The sequence below is a fragment of the Vulpes lagopus genome, chromosome 14, assembly GCF_018345385.1.
Source record: "Vulpes lagopus strain Blue_001 chromosome 14, ASM1834538v1, whole genome shotgun sequence".
Lineage (NCBI taxonomy): Eukaryota > Metazoa > Chordata > Mammalia > Carnivora > Canidae > Vulpes > Vulpes lagopus.
The window spans coordinates 26,684,343-26,696,993 of NC_054837.1; the positions used below are offsets into that span (position 1 = coordinate 26,684,343).

A 12,651-nucleotide genomic window follows, 5' to 3' on the forward strand; every position below is an offset into this window, starting at 1 on the left:
GAGCAAAAACTGAAACATTTCAATGCCAGATACATAATGGTGAGATTTATGTAAATTATGGATCTTACTATGGACCATCATGCAATTACTAAAAAGAAGGAAATAGACCACTATGTACTAACAGTAGATGTTAGAAGATTCATTTGCGTGGGGCCCAAGATCCACAACAAAGTTAAGATATGAAAACACTTTTACATGTAGTATTTTTCAGAAAATATTACTATATACTCACATACGCACACACACATACATACATACATATACATAATTGCAGGTATGTAATGCCTATAATAATGTCTCTCCTACATGTATGTATGAGAAAGCCAGGAAGACAGCAAGGAAGAACACACACACACTGGTAACGGGGATTTCAAATGGGTGGACAAGAGATAGTGACAAATGCAATTTTAACCATGACCATAATGAGTTTGGATATTTATATGAATATACTGTTTGAAAATTCAAATTAATGTTAAAATGTTTACACATCATAGTAAGTATAATTTATATGACCAGTGAAACCGCTATTTGTTAGTAGTCTAATCCTCTGAAGGTACTAGACTGGCCTTCTCAACACTCCCTTGTGGACCTCTGCTCCTGGATACAATATAGTAAGAGGGACTGGATTCACCTTCCCACCTTAAACAAGTAAAATACAGGCAGAATGAAGAGATATATATATAACAGAATTAGTAGCAAGGACATTAAAACAGTTATTACAAATATACTCCATTTGTCCAAAAAGTATAAGCTAAAAAGAAAGACAGAAGACATTTAAAAAAAAAAACAGTAAAACTTCTAGAGATGAAAAAGACAACATCTGCTATAGAAAACACATTGAATAGTATTAATAGCAGGTGACATACTGCAAAACAAAAGATTAACTTAAAGACATACAGCAAAAGAAACTATCCAAAATGAAACAAAGTGAGAGCACCTGGGTGGCTCAGCAGACTTAAGCGTCTGCTTTCCACCTGGGTTCATGATGTGAGGGTCCTGGGATCAAGCCCCACATCTGGATCCCTGCTCAGCGGGGAGTCTGCTTCTACCTCTGTGTGCACACATGCTCTCTAAATCTTTATGGTGTATGTACTACAAACATCCTTTAAAAAAAAAAATGAAACAAGGGGAAAAAGACAACTGCACAAAATGAGCAAAGCCTCAGTAAGCCACAGGACAACATCAAGCAGCCTAATATATGTGTAATTGGTGTTCCATGTTTGAAGAAATAATGAGCATTTCCAAAGTTAGAGAAAACTACAAATCCACAGATCCATGAAGCTCAGTGAACACCAAGCAGAAGGAACTTTTATGAAAACTACACTAAGGCTTGTCACAATCAAATTTCTTATACTCCCTTTTCTCCAGAGGGTCAGTTTAGAGTAAGCTTAATTTATTTACTCAACTCTTAACAAGTTCAATCTGACATGTCTGATATTTAAAAAATATTTTTAGAAGAGCACGGAATATACCTTTCCTCTCTCCACTTCTTTCGTTGTCATGACAATCACTCGGGAGTTCTCTTGAAATACCATCCGCCAAAAGTCATTCACCGTGTTTTGCAGGCAGCCTTGTGTGGCAATGTAACTCTTTTTGGGCTTTGAATTGTTGCATTTGGTTTCAAACTCAGGCTAGAAATTTATTAAGAAAATCCTTCAAACATTTGAACGTTGCTTTCAGGTTACAAGAAATACAAAAAACAAAATAGAAAAAATGGGTAGCAATATATGGTCAGAAAACACTGTGGAAAGCAAAGATTACCATGATAATATTTGCATTGATGTAATCTGAAACAGGCTCATTAGGATCACCATCATGCAGGACAACCCTGGTATGATCAACTGGAAGAAAAAGAGACCACAATCATACTTCTTCAGGATAAATCATTTCAGATCAGTTAATCCTCAACCCAATCCAAGTTTTATTCTTTTAGTGATAAAACCACATAAAAAATTAAATCTTAATGAGCACAATGATCTGAATACCATTATGATGTCTCATAATACCATATTTAAGAAAAATAAAGTAGCAACAGCAACTCCCTGGTCTTGATGATATACTATAGATACACAGGATATTATCACTGGGAGAAGCTGGATAAAGGGTACATGGGAACCCTCTGTATATTTTTATAACTTCTAATGAGTCTAAAAGTATCTCAAAACAAAAGTTTTCTTTTTTTTTTTAAAGAAGAGTAAAGTACAGATAAATGACATAATGTCTGAGATTTGCTTCACATAATTTGGGGAGAGAGATCCCCCCCATAATAAAAATGGTGGGTTTTTTTTTTTTTCAGTGAAGCAGAATGAAATCTAATCTAGAAGATAAAAAATTTTTAAAGATTTTATTTATGTATTTGACAGAAAGAATGCATGAGCGCACAAGCAGGGGGAGCTGCAGGAGAGGGAGAAGCAGGCTCCCCATCAAGCAGGGAGCCTGATGTTGGGACTCAATCCCATGACCTGGGATTATGACCTGAGCCAAAGGCAGACGCTTAACAGACTAAGCCACCTATGTGCCCCAGAAGATAAGATTTTGATGGTATCAACTGACTAAATTCTGTACAAAAGTATATTACTAAAAAAAAAAAAAATTACTGGTATAAAAATCTGAGTGCTCTACTAAGCAACTTATTTTATAATGGGAGGGGTGCCTAGGTGGCTCAGTCGGTTAAGTGTCCAACTCTCAACTTCAGCTCGGGTCATAATCTCTGGCTGAGATCATGTGATATTGAGCCCCATGTCAGGCTCCATACTGGGTGTGGAGTCTGCTTAAGATTCTCTCTCTCCGGGCAGCCCAGTGGCGCAGTGGTTTGGCGCCGCCTGCAGCCTGGGGTGTGATCCTGGAGACCAGGGATCAAGTCCCACGTTGGGCTCCCTGCATGGAGCCTGCTTCTCCCTCTGCCTGTGTCTCTGCCTCTCTCTCTCTGTGTATCTATGAATAAATAAATAAAATCTTTAAAAAAAAAAAAAAAGAAGATTCTCTCTCTCTCCTTCTCCCTGAACACTTCCTACCCTCTCTCTCTTAAAAAAAAAAAAATATTTTACAACAGGAATTAGTAATAAAGCTGTATGCCTTGGACTCCTCATGTCTAAAGAAAGAAGGTATTAACCAAGAGGAAGCATCTGACTGGGATCTTTAGGAGAGGAAAGGCAAGGATACTCTATTCAGATACTACATACTATTGTTCCCGTCACCTTTTCCTACATCCCTGAATCTTATTAATGAGTTCCACCGGGTCCTCTGAGCAGAAAGGAAAACTTACGACAGAAACAGGATGAGGCTTCCCCAAGGTCATCAGGACCATAGTGTGACTGAGATAGATTCTCTGCAAATTCGTATTGTCTATTCTCCCTATTTTAATGCATCCACTTCCTCCCATCCTCACCTACATATATCTCAAATAACTGTATCGATGTGATGTACATATGTAGCATATAAGTGTACATATGTACACAGAAAGAGAAAGACCATGCTACACACACACCCCAAGTTTCTGATACCTGACAAAATGACTTGGACCTGATGAGACATTTGAGCAATGCTCACCAAATTTGCGCATACATCCCAATAAAGAACTTAATTGTGAAGTTTTTGAACTCTGAAATACATACACACATATATACAAACAAGCCCTATTTTTAAGTTGGTAAACACATTATGCATGCACTGCTATCAATCTGTATGTCAGATTTAAATTTTCTTTGTTTCTTTTTTTAGATAAAGGATATAAATCAAGAGTTTTTTTTTTTTTTAAGATTATTTTTATTTATTTATGATAGAGAGAGAGAGAGGCAGAGACACAGGCAGAGGGAGAAGCAGGCTCCATGCCGGGAGCCCGATGTGGGACTCGATCCCGGGACTCCAGGATCGCGCCCTGGGCCAAAGGCAGGCGTGAAACCGCTGAGCCACCCAGGGATCTCCTCAAGAGAAGTTCTAAATGTTCCTTCCCTTCCCCCCAGTGGACTGCCTTGCACAGACCACTCTGGAGATCCCTCAGAGAGCATGGTGCTAAGAGCAGTGGCTATGGGGGCTGCTATGTCAGTTCTCCAAGTTGCAATCTTGCTAAAATGGTCTATAAAAACCGGAAGAATAAGAACACCTGCTTTATGTGCATGTGGAAGGAAGTAAGTGAGACAAATGCAGAGTCTGGCACAGAGTCAGCCCTCAGGGGAGGTAGGCTATGACAACTGTTTAGTGCCATCTCTGGGATCTTCACCTAAGACCTTCATCCTTCCAGGCCTCTTGCTCCCTGTGGCTCAGCTTGGGTTCTACCAGGCAGCATTTGGGTATAAAATGCCTTATGGATACCTCGGGGTCCTTTTCAGAGCAAAGTGTAAGTATGTACTTGTATCTCCTATAACTCAAGTTCAGGAGCTCAGGGAGCAGACAGCAGTTGAAGAGTCTTTAGGAGGAAGCTGCCTGTTTCCCAGAAGAGGGAATGGAGTTCCAGAAGGTGTGTCTTCCCCAAGACCCACAAACGGAGTCCTGAAGTACAAGGACACAAGCCTGGTACCTCTGAGGGTCTTGGTGTGGCCTGATCCTGGGAGATGGCAAGCCTTGAGATTTTCACTCTTAGGCAGACAAAAATAATTAACAGCAAGAAATAACACGGGCAGCCTGGGTGGCTCAGCGGTTTAGTGCTGCCTTCAGCCCAGGGTGTGATCCTGGAGACCCAGGATCGAGTCCCACGTCAGGCTCCCTGCATGGAGCCTGCTTCTCCCTCTGCCTGTGTCTCTGCGTCTCTTTCTCTCTGTGTCTCTCATGAATAAATAAATAAAATCTTTAAAAAGAAAGAAAGAAAGAAAGAAAGAAAGAAAGAAACAAACAAACAAACAAACAAACAAACAAACAACACACTCAAGACCATCTGGTGGCAATTTTACCCAGGACCAGCATCACAAGAACTAGGTGAATTATCAACCATCCCCACCACATTTTCTGATTTTGGAAACCACTCACAATTCAAAGAGGCTAAGGCCTCAGATCTTCTGAGAAGGCATGTGGCACCCAGGAAGTTACAGGGACATAGGAATCAAACTCTCCAAGAGTGACTATTATTGAACAGAATATTAATACTTACAAGGCAGGATGTTTTTATATCTATTTTTGTTCTTATTTTCTTGCCTCTGACCCTCTTTTCGGCTATAAAGAAGTTTGCACTCCTGTTGTTGTAGTGTCTGGAGAGGGAAAAAAGTGATAAATATTATTGCACATCAAAAGCTTAAAAAAAAAAAAAAAAAAGCCTGGCTCAGCATTTCTGCTTTGAGAAATTTATCCTAGGAAAGGTTCAGGATTGCAGCAGCTATAGGGAAGCTCATCTTAACACTGTATCAATAGTGTCAAAAACAATTTCTAATAAAAAAGAACTGCCTATATAACACTACCATTAGTTCATACAAACAAATATTCTGCAGTCATTTAAAAAGACATCTAAGAAAAATTTTAATGCCGTGGAAAAAATTACCAGAGTGTTAAGTGAAAAGAAGGTAAGATTTCCAAAACAGTATTGTTACATAAGTCATATGTTTGCATTTGCCTATGTATATAAGAAATGGCAGGAGAATATATACCAAAAAAGTAATGTGGATTTCTTTTTCTGGATAGTGGGATTATGAAGGCCTGATCTTCATTTTTTTTTTGCCTAAATTTTTTACAATGAAAAAAATATTCATTAGTAGAGAAACTGTTTAAAATAATAATTATTAAGAATGAAAATCGGGGCACCTGGCTGGCTCAGTTAAGAGAGTGTTCAACTCTTGATCCCAGGGCTATAGGTTTGAGATCCACATTGGGTGTAGAGATTACTAAAAATAAATAAACTTAAAAAAAAAAAAAAGAACGAAAGCCAATGAGCATTGTAGAGTAAATAGATAATAGCTGTGATCACATTCTTGACTTTATGATCTGCTGCCTACTTTTACCACTGTTTAATTCAAAGCAAGCCACACATCAGCTCTCAAAGTTGGATACAATAGAAGTGGTACTGGGTTACCACTGGATCATGGGCATGCAAGCTTTGCTCCTCCACACCAGAAACCCACATTAGTGTGCTAGGCAGCCAGCCTGCATCTACTGCATCTACACAAACACCTGCTTCCTATGTTTTCCCCAGCCAGATAATGAGGAAGAGAATGTCAGGCTCTTGGAGCAAGTGGCCAGGAGGGACACTTCTGCAGGGGAAGGAGGTAGGAACTCAATCAGGGAGAGGCTACCTGAGGCAGCCACAGCGGGACTAGCCCAAGTGGAAGAGAAGACATAGGGAAGCAGAGAAGGACCAGCTGCAAAAACAGATGAAGTGGACAGGCCAGGTTGGAGCATATACAATGGGTAGGTTTTATTTTCAAAATTATAAAAAGTACCTTTTTTTTTTTTTTAAGATTTATTTATTTGAGAAAGAGAGAGCATGAGAAAGGGGACAGGTAAAGAGAGAGGGAGAAGCAGGTTCCCCACTGAGTAGGGAGCCTGAAATGCAACTCAATCCCAGGACCCCGGGATCATGACCCAAGCCGAAAATAGATGCTTAACTAACTAAGCCACCCAGACGTACTCAAATGTACCTCTTTAAGGAACCATTAGTTTCCAAAAAGTCTAATTTGTAAGCAGAAATCACAAGTGGGCAAATCAAGAAAGTGGAAAGCAAATTAAAAATAAAATATAGATGTGTTATATATGCACATTATAAATTTCAAAATGGCTAGCTCATGAAGGTTTCCACCAGGAGCAAGAATCAATTCAGTGTTTTATAACAAGCAGCCCACTGTACTTCCATTTCATTTATCTGAATTTCACAGACAGGTATGAAAGTCAGGATTTTAAACTGTTATTTGACTCTCTATTTGAAAATGCAGTATTTGGCCTTAACATACACCTCATAACAAAAGTAGTTAGCTAGCTAGAACCTGGGCAGGAATAAAATATAATGTACACAGAACTCTGACGATGAGATGGCCATTCCAATTTTTAAAATGAGCTCAGATTAAGTAATTAAAGCCATTTGCCTTTTTTTAAGATTTTATTTATTTATTTGACAGAGAGAGAGAGAGAGAGAGAGAAAACAAGCAGCTGGGGATGAGCAAAGGGAGAGGGAGAAGTAGGCTCCCTTGATCCCAGGACCCTGAGATCAAGACCTGAGTGGAAGGCAGATGCTCAACCAACTGAGCCACCCAGGCGCCCCAGCCACTTGCCTTCTGAAAACTGGCATTTCTTCTGAATTGTAAGCCACGATTCAGAGCGATATTGCCATGTTAGGAGGAAGGTTCAATCGTGATTTTCAGACACAAAGGTGAGGTTCAAAAAGAAGCTCAAACACTGCAAACTGACTCAACCAATTAAAAGCCAAACAAGTGAAGAGAAACATCAACAAAAGCTACAGAGGGAGTGGAAGGGGCTAGGAAATAATTAGCTGCTTGATTCAAAACCAACCTGACAGTGAAGCACTCAAGCGCTCACTTAAGAACCAAATGTCGTGTGACGCTTCACTGGTGGAGGCATAGATCCAAGCTAGCTCTATAAAAGGCAAATTTCACCCAGGCCCTCCCTGTTCAATCTCCTTCAATGTCTCCCCCTGCCTGAGACCAAGTCTAAGTTTTTCAGGACAACTCATACGCCTTCTCTTCTCTGAGCTAATGGAGCCCCGCCTCTAACCTCAGCTTCTACTTCGCCAAGTGACGATCCTGTCTGTGCCTCAGCTTTCTCAAGTGTAAAGTGGGGATAATCCTAATTACCAACCCCACAGGGTTGGTGTGAGAGTTGAGATAGAAAACTGTGGAAAATACAAAAACATGGCATGTTGGCTAAACCATCTACTCAGGTTGACCAGGGGCTCCCCTCATCCTGCATCAAGTTACCAATTGCCTCTTTCATGTGGATTTGGGGTCTGAACAGCACACAGGCTGAGACTGTCTTCCAGAAAGAACAAGCCCAGAGCACCTGCGTCCCAGGCACAGTCAGTGCTAACTGGCAGTGGCCGGCAGCTGTCACAGATTAATAATGACTAACTATGTGTCTTACTGCCAGCTCCTTCCTCAGTGCCCATGAATCCATTCTCATCTGTGCCTGGGGCCCAAGTTGTCTGAATACATTTCATTTTCCACAGAGAAAGGCTGCCATCCATCTAGAGGGAGGCTGAAAATAAAAAGAACTCAGAAGGGTGACTTGCCATGCTCTACCCACAGAGGCTCCCCAACGGAACCCAAGATGATCAGCCACCACCTGCCATGGGGTGTTTCCTCCCCAGCACCAGGCTGATGGCTGGAAGAAGCAGAATATCCAACAAGCCTGCCCCTGCAGGTTATTACAACACTTTGCTGGTTTATCTTCCACAACCTCTCTCTCACCAGAGTCCCTGGGGCACAAAAAAGCTGCAAATGACCTGTCAAGCTAAATGTCACTTGTGTCTCCATCCCCAGTCTCCACTCGGTGGTGGTAGGGATGCTAATGATAACGACAAGCAGAAAAAGGAACAATGTAAAGCTGCAAGGACAGAGGCTGCAAGGTACCTGTTTGCCCAAGTAATACAAACAAAGAATTTGGATTAAATGATGAACCCTAAAGTATGCCAGAGGCTAGTTACAGTCTCCTGATTGCATGAGTCAAAACAGATCTAGAGCCAAAGGGATTATATTAAATTTTAAGCCTTAAAAAGTCTCAAGAGAGAGCCAATCCCCTGATCCACATTGTACATTTTGAAGTGCCCAGGAGCTGGGATGCCTGGCTGGGTCAGTCAGTGGAGCATGCGACTCTTGATCTCAGGGTTGTGAGTTTCAGTCCCACATTGGGTGCAGAGATTACTTAAAAATAAAATCTTCAAAAAAAAAAAAAAAAAGTGCCCAGGAGCATGACTAATGGTGTATGGGACAAGTGTCCATTGAGCAGAACCATCCCCTGATGTTTATGGCCAATGAACACCCGTTTCCCACTCCCCGGAGCCCCTGCAGCTTAAATGCCAAGAGCAGCACCCCACCCCCAGTCACTATAATGACCAAGAGACCCCCACAGGACTTCCAAAGCCCTGATTGAAAACCACTGGACCTGACTCCTGACCAAAACGTCATGAATCCAAATGGAGGAACAGGATCAAAGAGAGACAGACAGCAGCTGTTAAACAAACTGGCAGATAGGACACTTGGGTGGCTCAGTGGTTGAGCATCTGCCTTCGGCCTAGAGCATGATCCTGGAGTCCCGGGATTGAGTCCCATATCAGGCTCCCTCTGGGGAGCCTGCTTCTCTCTCTGCCTGTGTCTCTGTGTCTCTCATGAATAAATAAAATCTTTAAAAATAAAAATAAATAAAAATAAAATAAAAAACTACAAGGGTGTATATATTAGATGAGGTTGGGGAGGAGTGGTGATAAAGGAAAGATTAATAAAATGTTAGTGAGTTTCAAAGTTGGAAAAAGAAGGTCCATCACACTATTTTCTCTACTTTGGAGTATTTGAAAGCTTACATAATAAACGAAGGGGTTTTTTACAGGCAAATTAATAATAAAAATGTAAAAGCTCCCACTCGCTCTCCCTTCCCCACCCCTCGGCCATGGCCTCCTGAAGGACAGAAAGGGAGCCGAGAAAGGCTGGCAGGCAGATGGTCTCCCTGGCTCTGATGCCATGAATAATTATTAAGACAGTGGTAACCACCTGGGCAGGATCCAAAAGCAAGCATTCTACCCAGTCTGAATGAACTTCTGTTTTCCTTTGGCATCTGTCCTCTATGCAGAGGAACACTGCAATTTCTCATCAGGTCCTCTTTACTGCAAAGCCTACGGTGTCACCAGGCACCACGGGCAGGTGAAAGCCACCCCCCCACCCCCATCATCATGCTGCACAGCCTGTCACCATTTCTATGCGATGGATTTGGGGCAGCTTGTCCTGAACGAGTCCACAGCATTGCCCAGGAATGAAGGGGCAGCTGTAGACCTGCATCACCAGAGAAAGTCCCAAATGATGGATAAGCACTTAGGAAGTTGACGGACAAAACCAACCTAAGATCTGGTCCCCTCCCGGCTGCCTGTTGTAAGCCCAGACACCCCCTTCCTCTAAGAAGGTGGAGAATCAGTAGAAAAATGAATTAAAAGGCACAGTCCCTAGAGGAGAACAGTTTCTGACACAATTTGCTCATATATTGAAGCAAACAGTATAAAACAAATCTATAATTAAGTGTGGGATTAATTATGTGGTGTGGAATTTAGGGATTGATATCCATGAAAACTCACTGAAGCAGGTTTCTGGGAAGAGCTGAGGCCTGAAGCAGGTGAAACATTTAAACAGGTCCAAGGAAGAAAGAAAGACACCTCATCAAGTTAGGGAAGGCAAGCAAACATGGCTAAGAGGCTAGAGTTACTAAGAGGTAAAGGAGACTGGCAGATAAGTCTAGAAGCTGTATACTAGGATGTGGGGCAATGGGGTTAGATGCAGAGGGTCAGAAAAACAATGGTGGGCCTTAAAAACTGGGCAGAAGAATCGTTAACAGCTGAGTGAAAAGAAGCATGATGTAGCAGACTCCGGAGTCAAGTCTACCTGATCACACCACACAGCCAACCATTGCCCCAGCCCTAGCCCCAGCCCTAGCCCCACCCCTGGGGACAAGTTTCTCACTTCTTTCAGTTTCTTCATCAAAATGCAAAGGGTATGTCTCAGGTGGGAAATAGGGAGCCACTGATGGTTTCTGAGCACAAGAGGGACAGGAGAAATGCTGAGTGCAGATTCGTACAAAGGGTGGAGGGTGATACACAGAGGGGAAAAGAACAGCTCGTGTCTTCTGGGGTGATGAAAGCCTGTACCTCTGGCATCAGATGAGACTCTATCTCCACCACTGCCTACCTGGGCAGTCCCAAGCAGGTGCCTTGATCTCTCAGAACACATGGATGCAATGAGATGACTTCCCTAGCCCAATATGCAGCACCAAGTAGACAATAAATGAAAGTTTTCTTCTGTTCTCTAAGAGCAGAAAGACATCAGGAAAGAAGAATCGATAGCATTTGGTAAATGGCAAGGTACAGTAGAAAGGGGATAAAGAGGAGGTAGGAGAGGTTCTGAAGACTCCAGCCTGTGGGGCCAATGGATACACAGCATGAGCGCCAGAGACAGTGAAGTAAAAGGGGGCATTTGGTTTGAAGGGGGAAATAATAGGCTCCTATTCATATCTTCAAATATGAAGAGACAGGACAGCCAAGAAATGTGGAAAACATAATTTAAAAGGCAAAACCAGAGCTCAGAAGCAAGATAAACTTAGGGGTTAGCCAGAAAAGGATGAGAATGGATGTACTACCCAACGAAAAGCAAATTTTCAAGCCAAATGAACCATGTCCATGTCTTAGGGAACGGCCATAGTCAGCCAGTCCAGACCATGTCTTAGGGAACTGTCAAGTAGCTGGTCAGAAGAAGGGAAGGTAGAGAGCAACCAGAGGCACAGGGAGCGGGAAAGGGCCAAACTTATGCTTATGCTGCCAAAGGTCAGAGAAAGCAAGAGAAGGAAATTGTTGGAATGAGGAGCTGACAGTGGTCTCAAAAGCAGCACACAAGGGAAAAGGGGCTAAAGCAAAGACTATTGGTGTCACAATAAGAAAGCTGCTGGGATCTTCCACCAGTGCTCTCTTGGTATGTGGCAAGAAGTCCCATCCCAAGGTTAAACAGAGCAGGAGCTCAGAAGAAACAGAGGCCACAGCCATGGCCCGCTCAATGAGGAAGACAGGAGAATGGCAGACGCAGAAAGCAGCAAGGTCATTTAAGGGTGACAGGGAAGCCTGAGGCAGAGATGAGGTATCTGTTCAAGGGCCTGAAAGCACCTTCAGTTCTTATTCTCTGTGAAGACACCAAGCTGCTCCAGCAAAAGGAAACAACTCTAAAGAGAAAAACCTGACACCAGAGGGGCAAAGAACAGAACAGAGAGAGATGCTGGAAGAGAAAGTCCAAAGGAAACAAAAGAATTTCCCCAGAATGGAGCATTAAGCTTGCAGAATAAAACCTCTAACCCTGTAGAGCTCTGCCCACAGGAAGGCACCAGTGCTTCTGTTAAGCAACTGGGAGCTCAGGCCTATGTGGAAAATCCTAGTTCCAGCTCAGGCCTGCCATCCCAGAGCATTCTGAAGCACAAGGCCGGAGCCCTGGTTGGGGGCTCAGCCACCAAGAGGAAGATGTCAGCTAGAGATCACCAGCAAGAATTACTATTCTAGACACAGCTTTGGGGTGCAGTTAAAGTCTTGTTTCCATAAAACTAACCATCTCAAAGTAGAATTTATAGCTCCCCTGAGCAGGACGTAATCACTTTAAAGAAATCAAACCGGACTGTGGGTTTGAAGACAGGCATTAGCTCCTCCTAGAGACACGTCGGTTGGCAGAGCTGCTGGCAGAATCCAGGACATCTGTGTAGCTGTCAGGGAAATGACTGCAGCGCCCATGCAAGCTGAAAACAGCTTCAGACCACGACAGAGAGACGCTTGCGTAACAGAAGGAGGATGGGCTTGAAAAACAAAAATCAAATTACTAAGGAAAACAAGTTTAAAGCACTGGGAAAAAAAAAAAAAACCCAGTTAATATGATGTGTAGGGTTTGTATGAGTGTGTGTTGTGGGTTTGTTTTTTTTTTTTTTTTAAGTCAGAACAGGAGGTTCAAAGCTAAAATTTTTCTGAAATTCATTAACTACCATGCTGAATTA

The 12,651-nt window shown here is 42.4% G+C and overlaps 1 protein-coding gene across 3 annotated transcripts in view; it reads right to left on the reverse strand.

Moving 5' to 3' along the window:
• Positions 1–12,651, reverse strand: part of PTPN11 (protein tyrosine phosphatase non-receptor type 11) — an 84,411-nt gene that overhangs the window by 27,747 nt on the left and 44,013 nt on the right. For all 3 annotated transcript variants that reach the window (XM_041728899.1, XM_041728898.1, XM_041728900.1), the window contains exons 7-9: positions 5,084–5,180; positions 1,762–1,841; positions 1,473–1,631 (exon numbers count right to left, since the gene is read on the reverse strand). In XM_041728899.1, the coding sequence (XP_041584833.1) occupies positions 1,473–1,631; positions 1,762–1,841; positions 5,084–5,180 (336 nt within the window). The remainder of the gene's footprint in view (positions 1–1,472; positions 1,632–1,761; positions 1,842–5,083; positions 5,181–12,651) is intronic.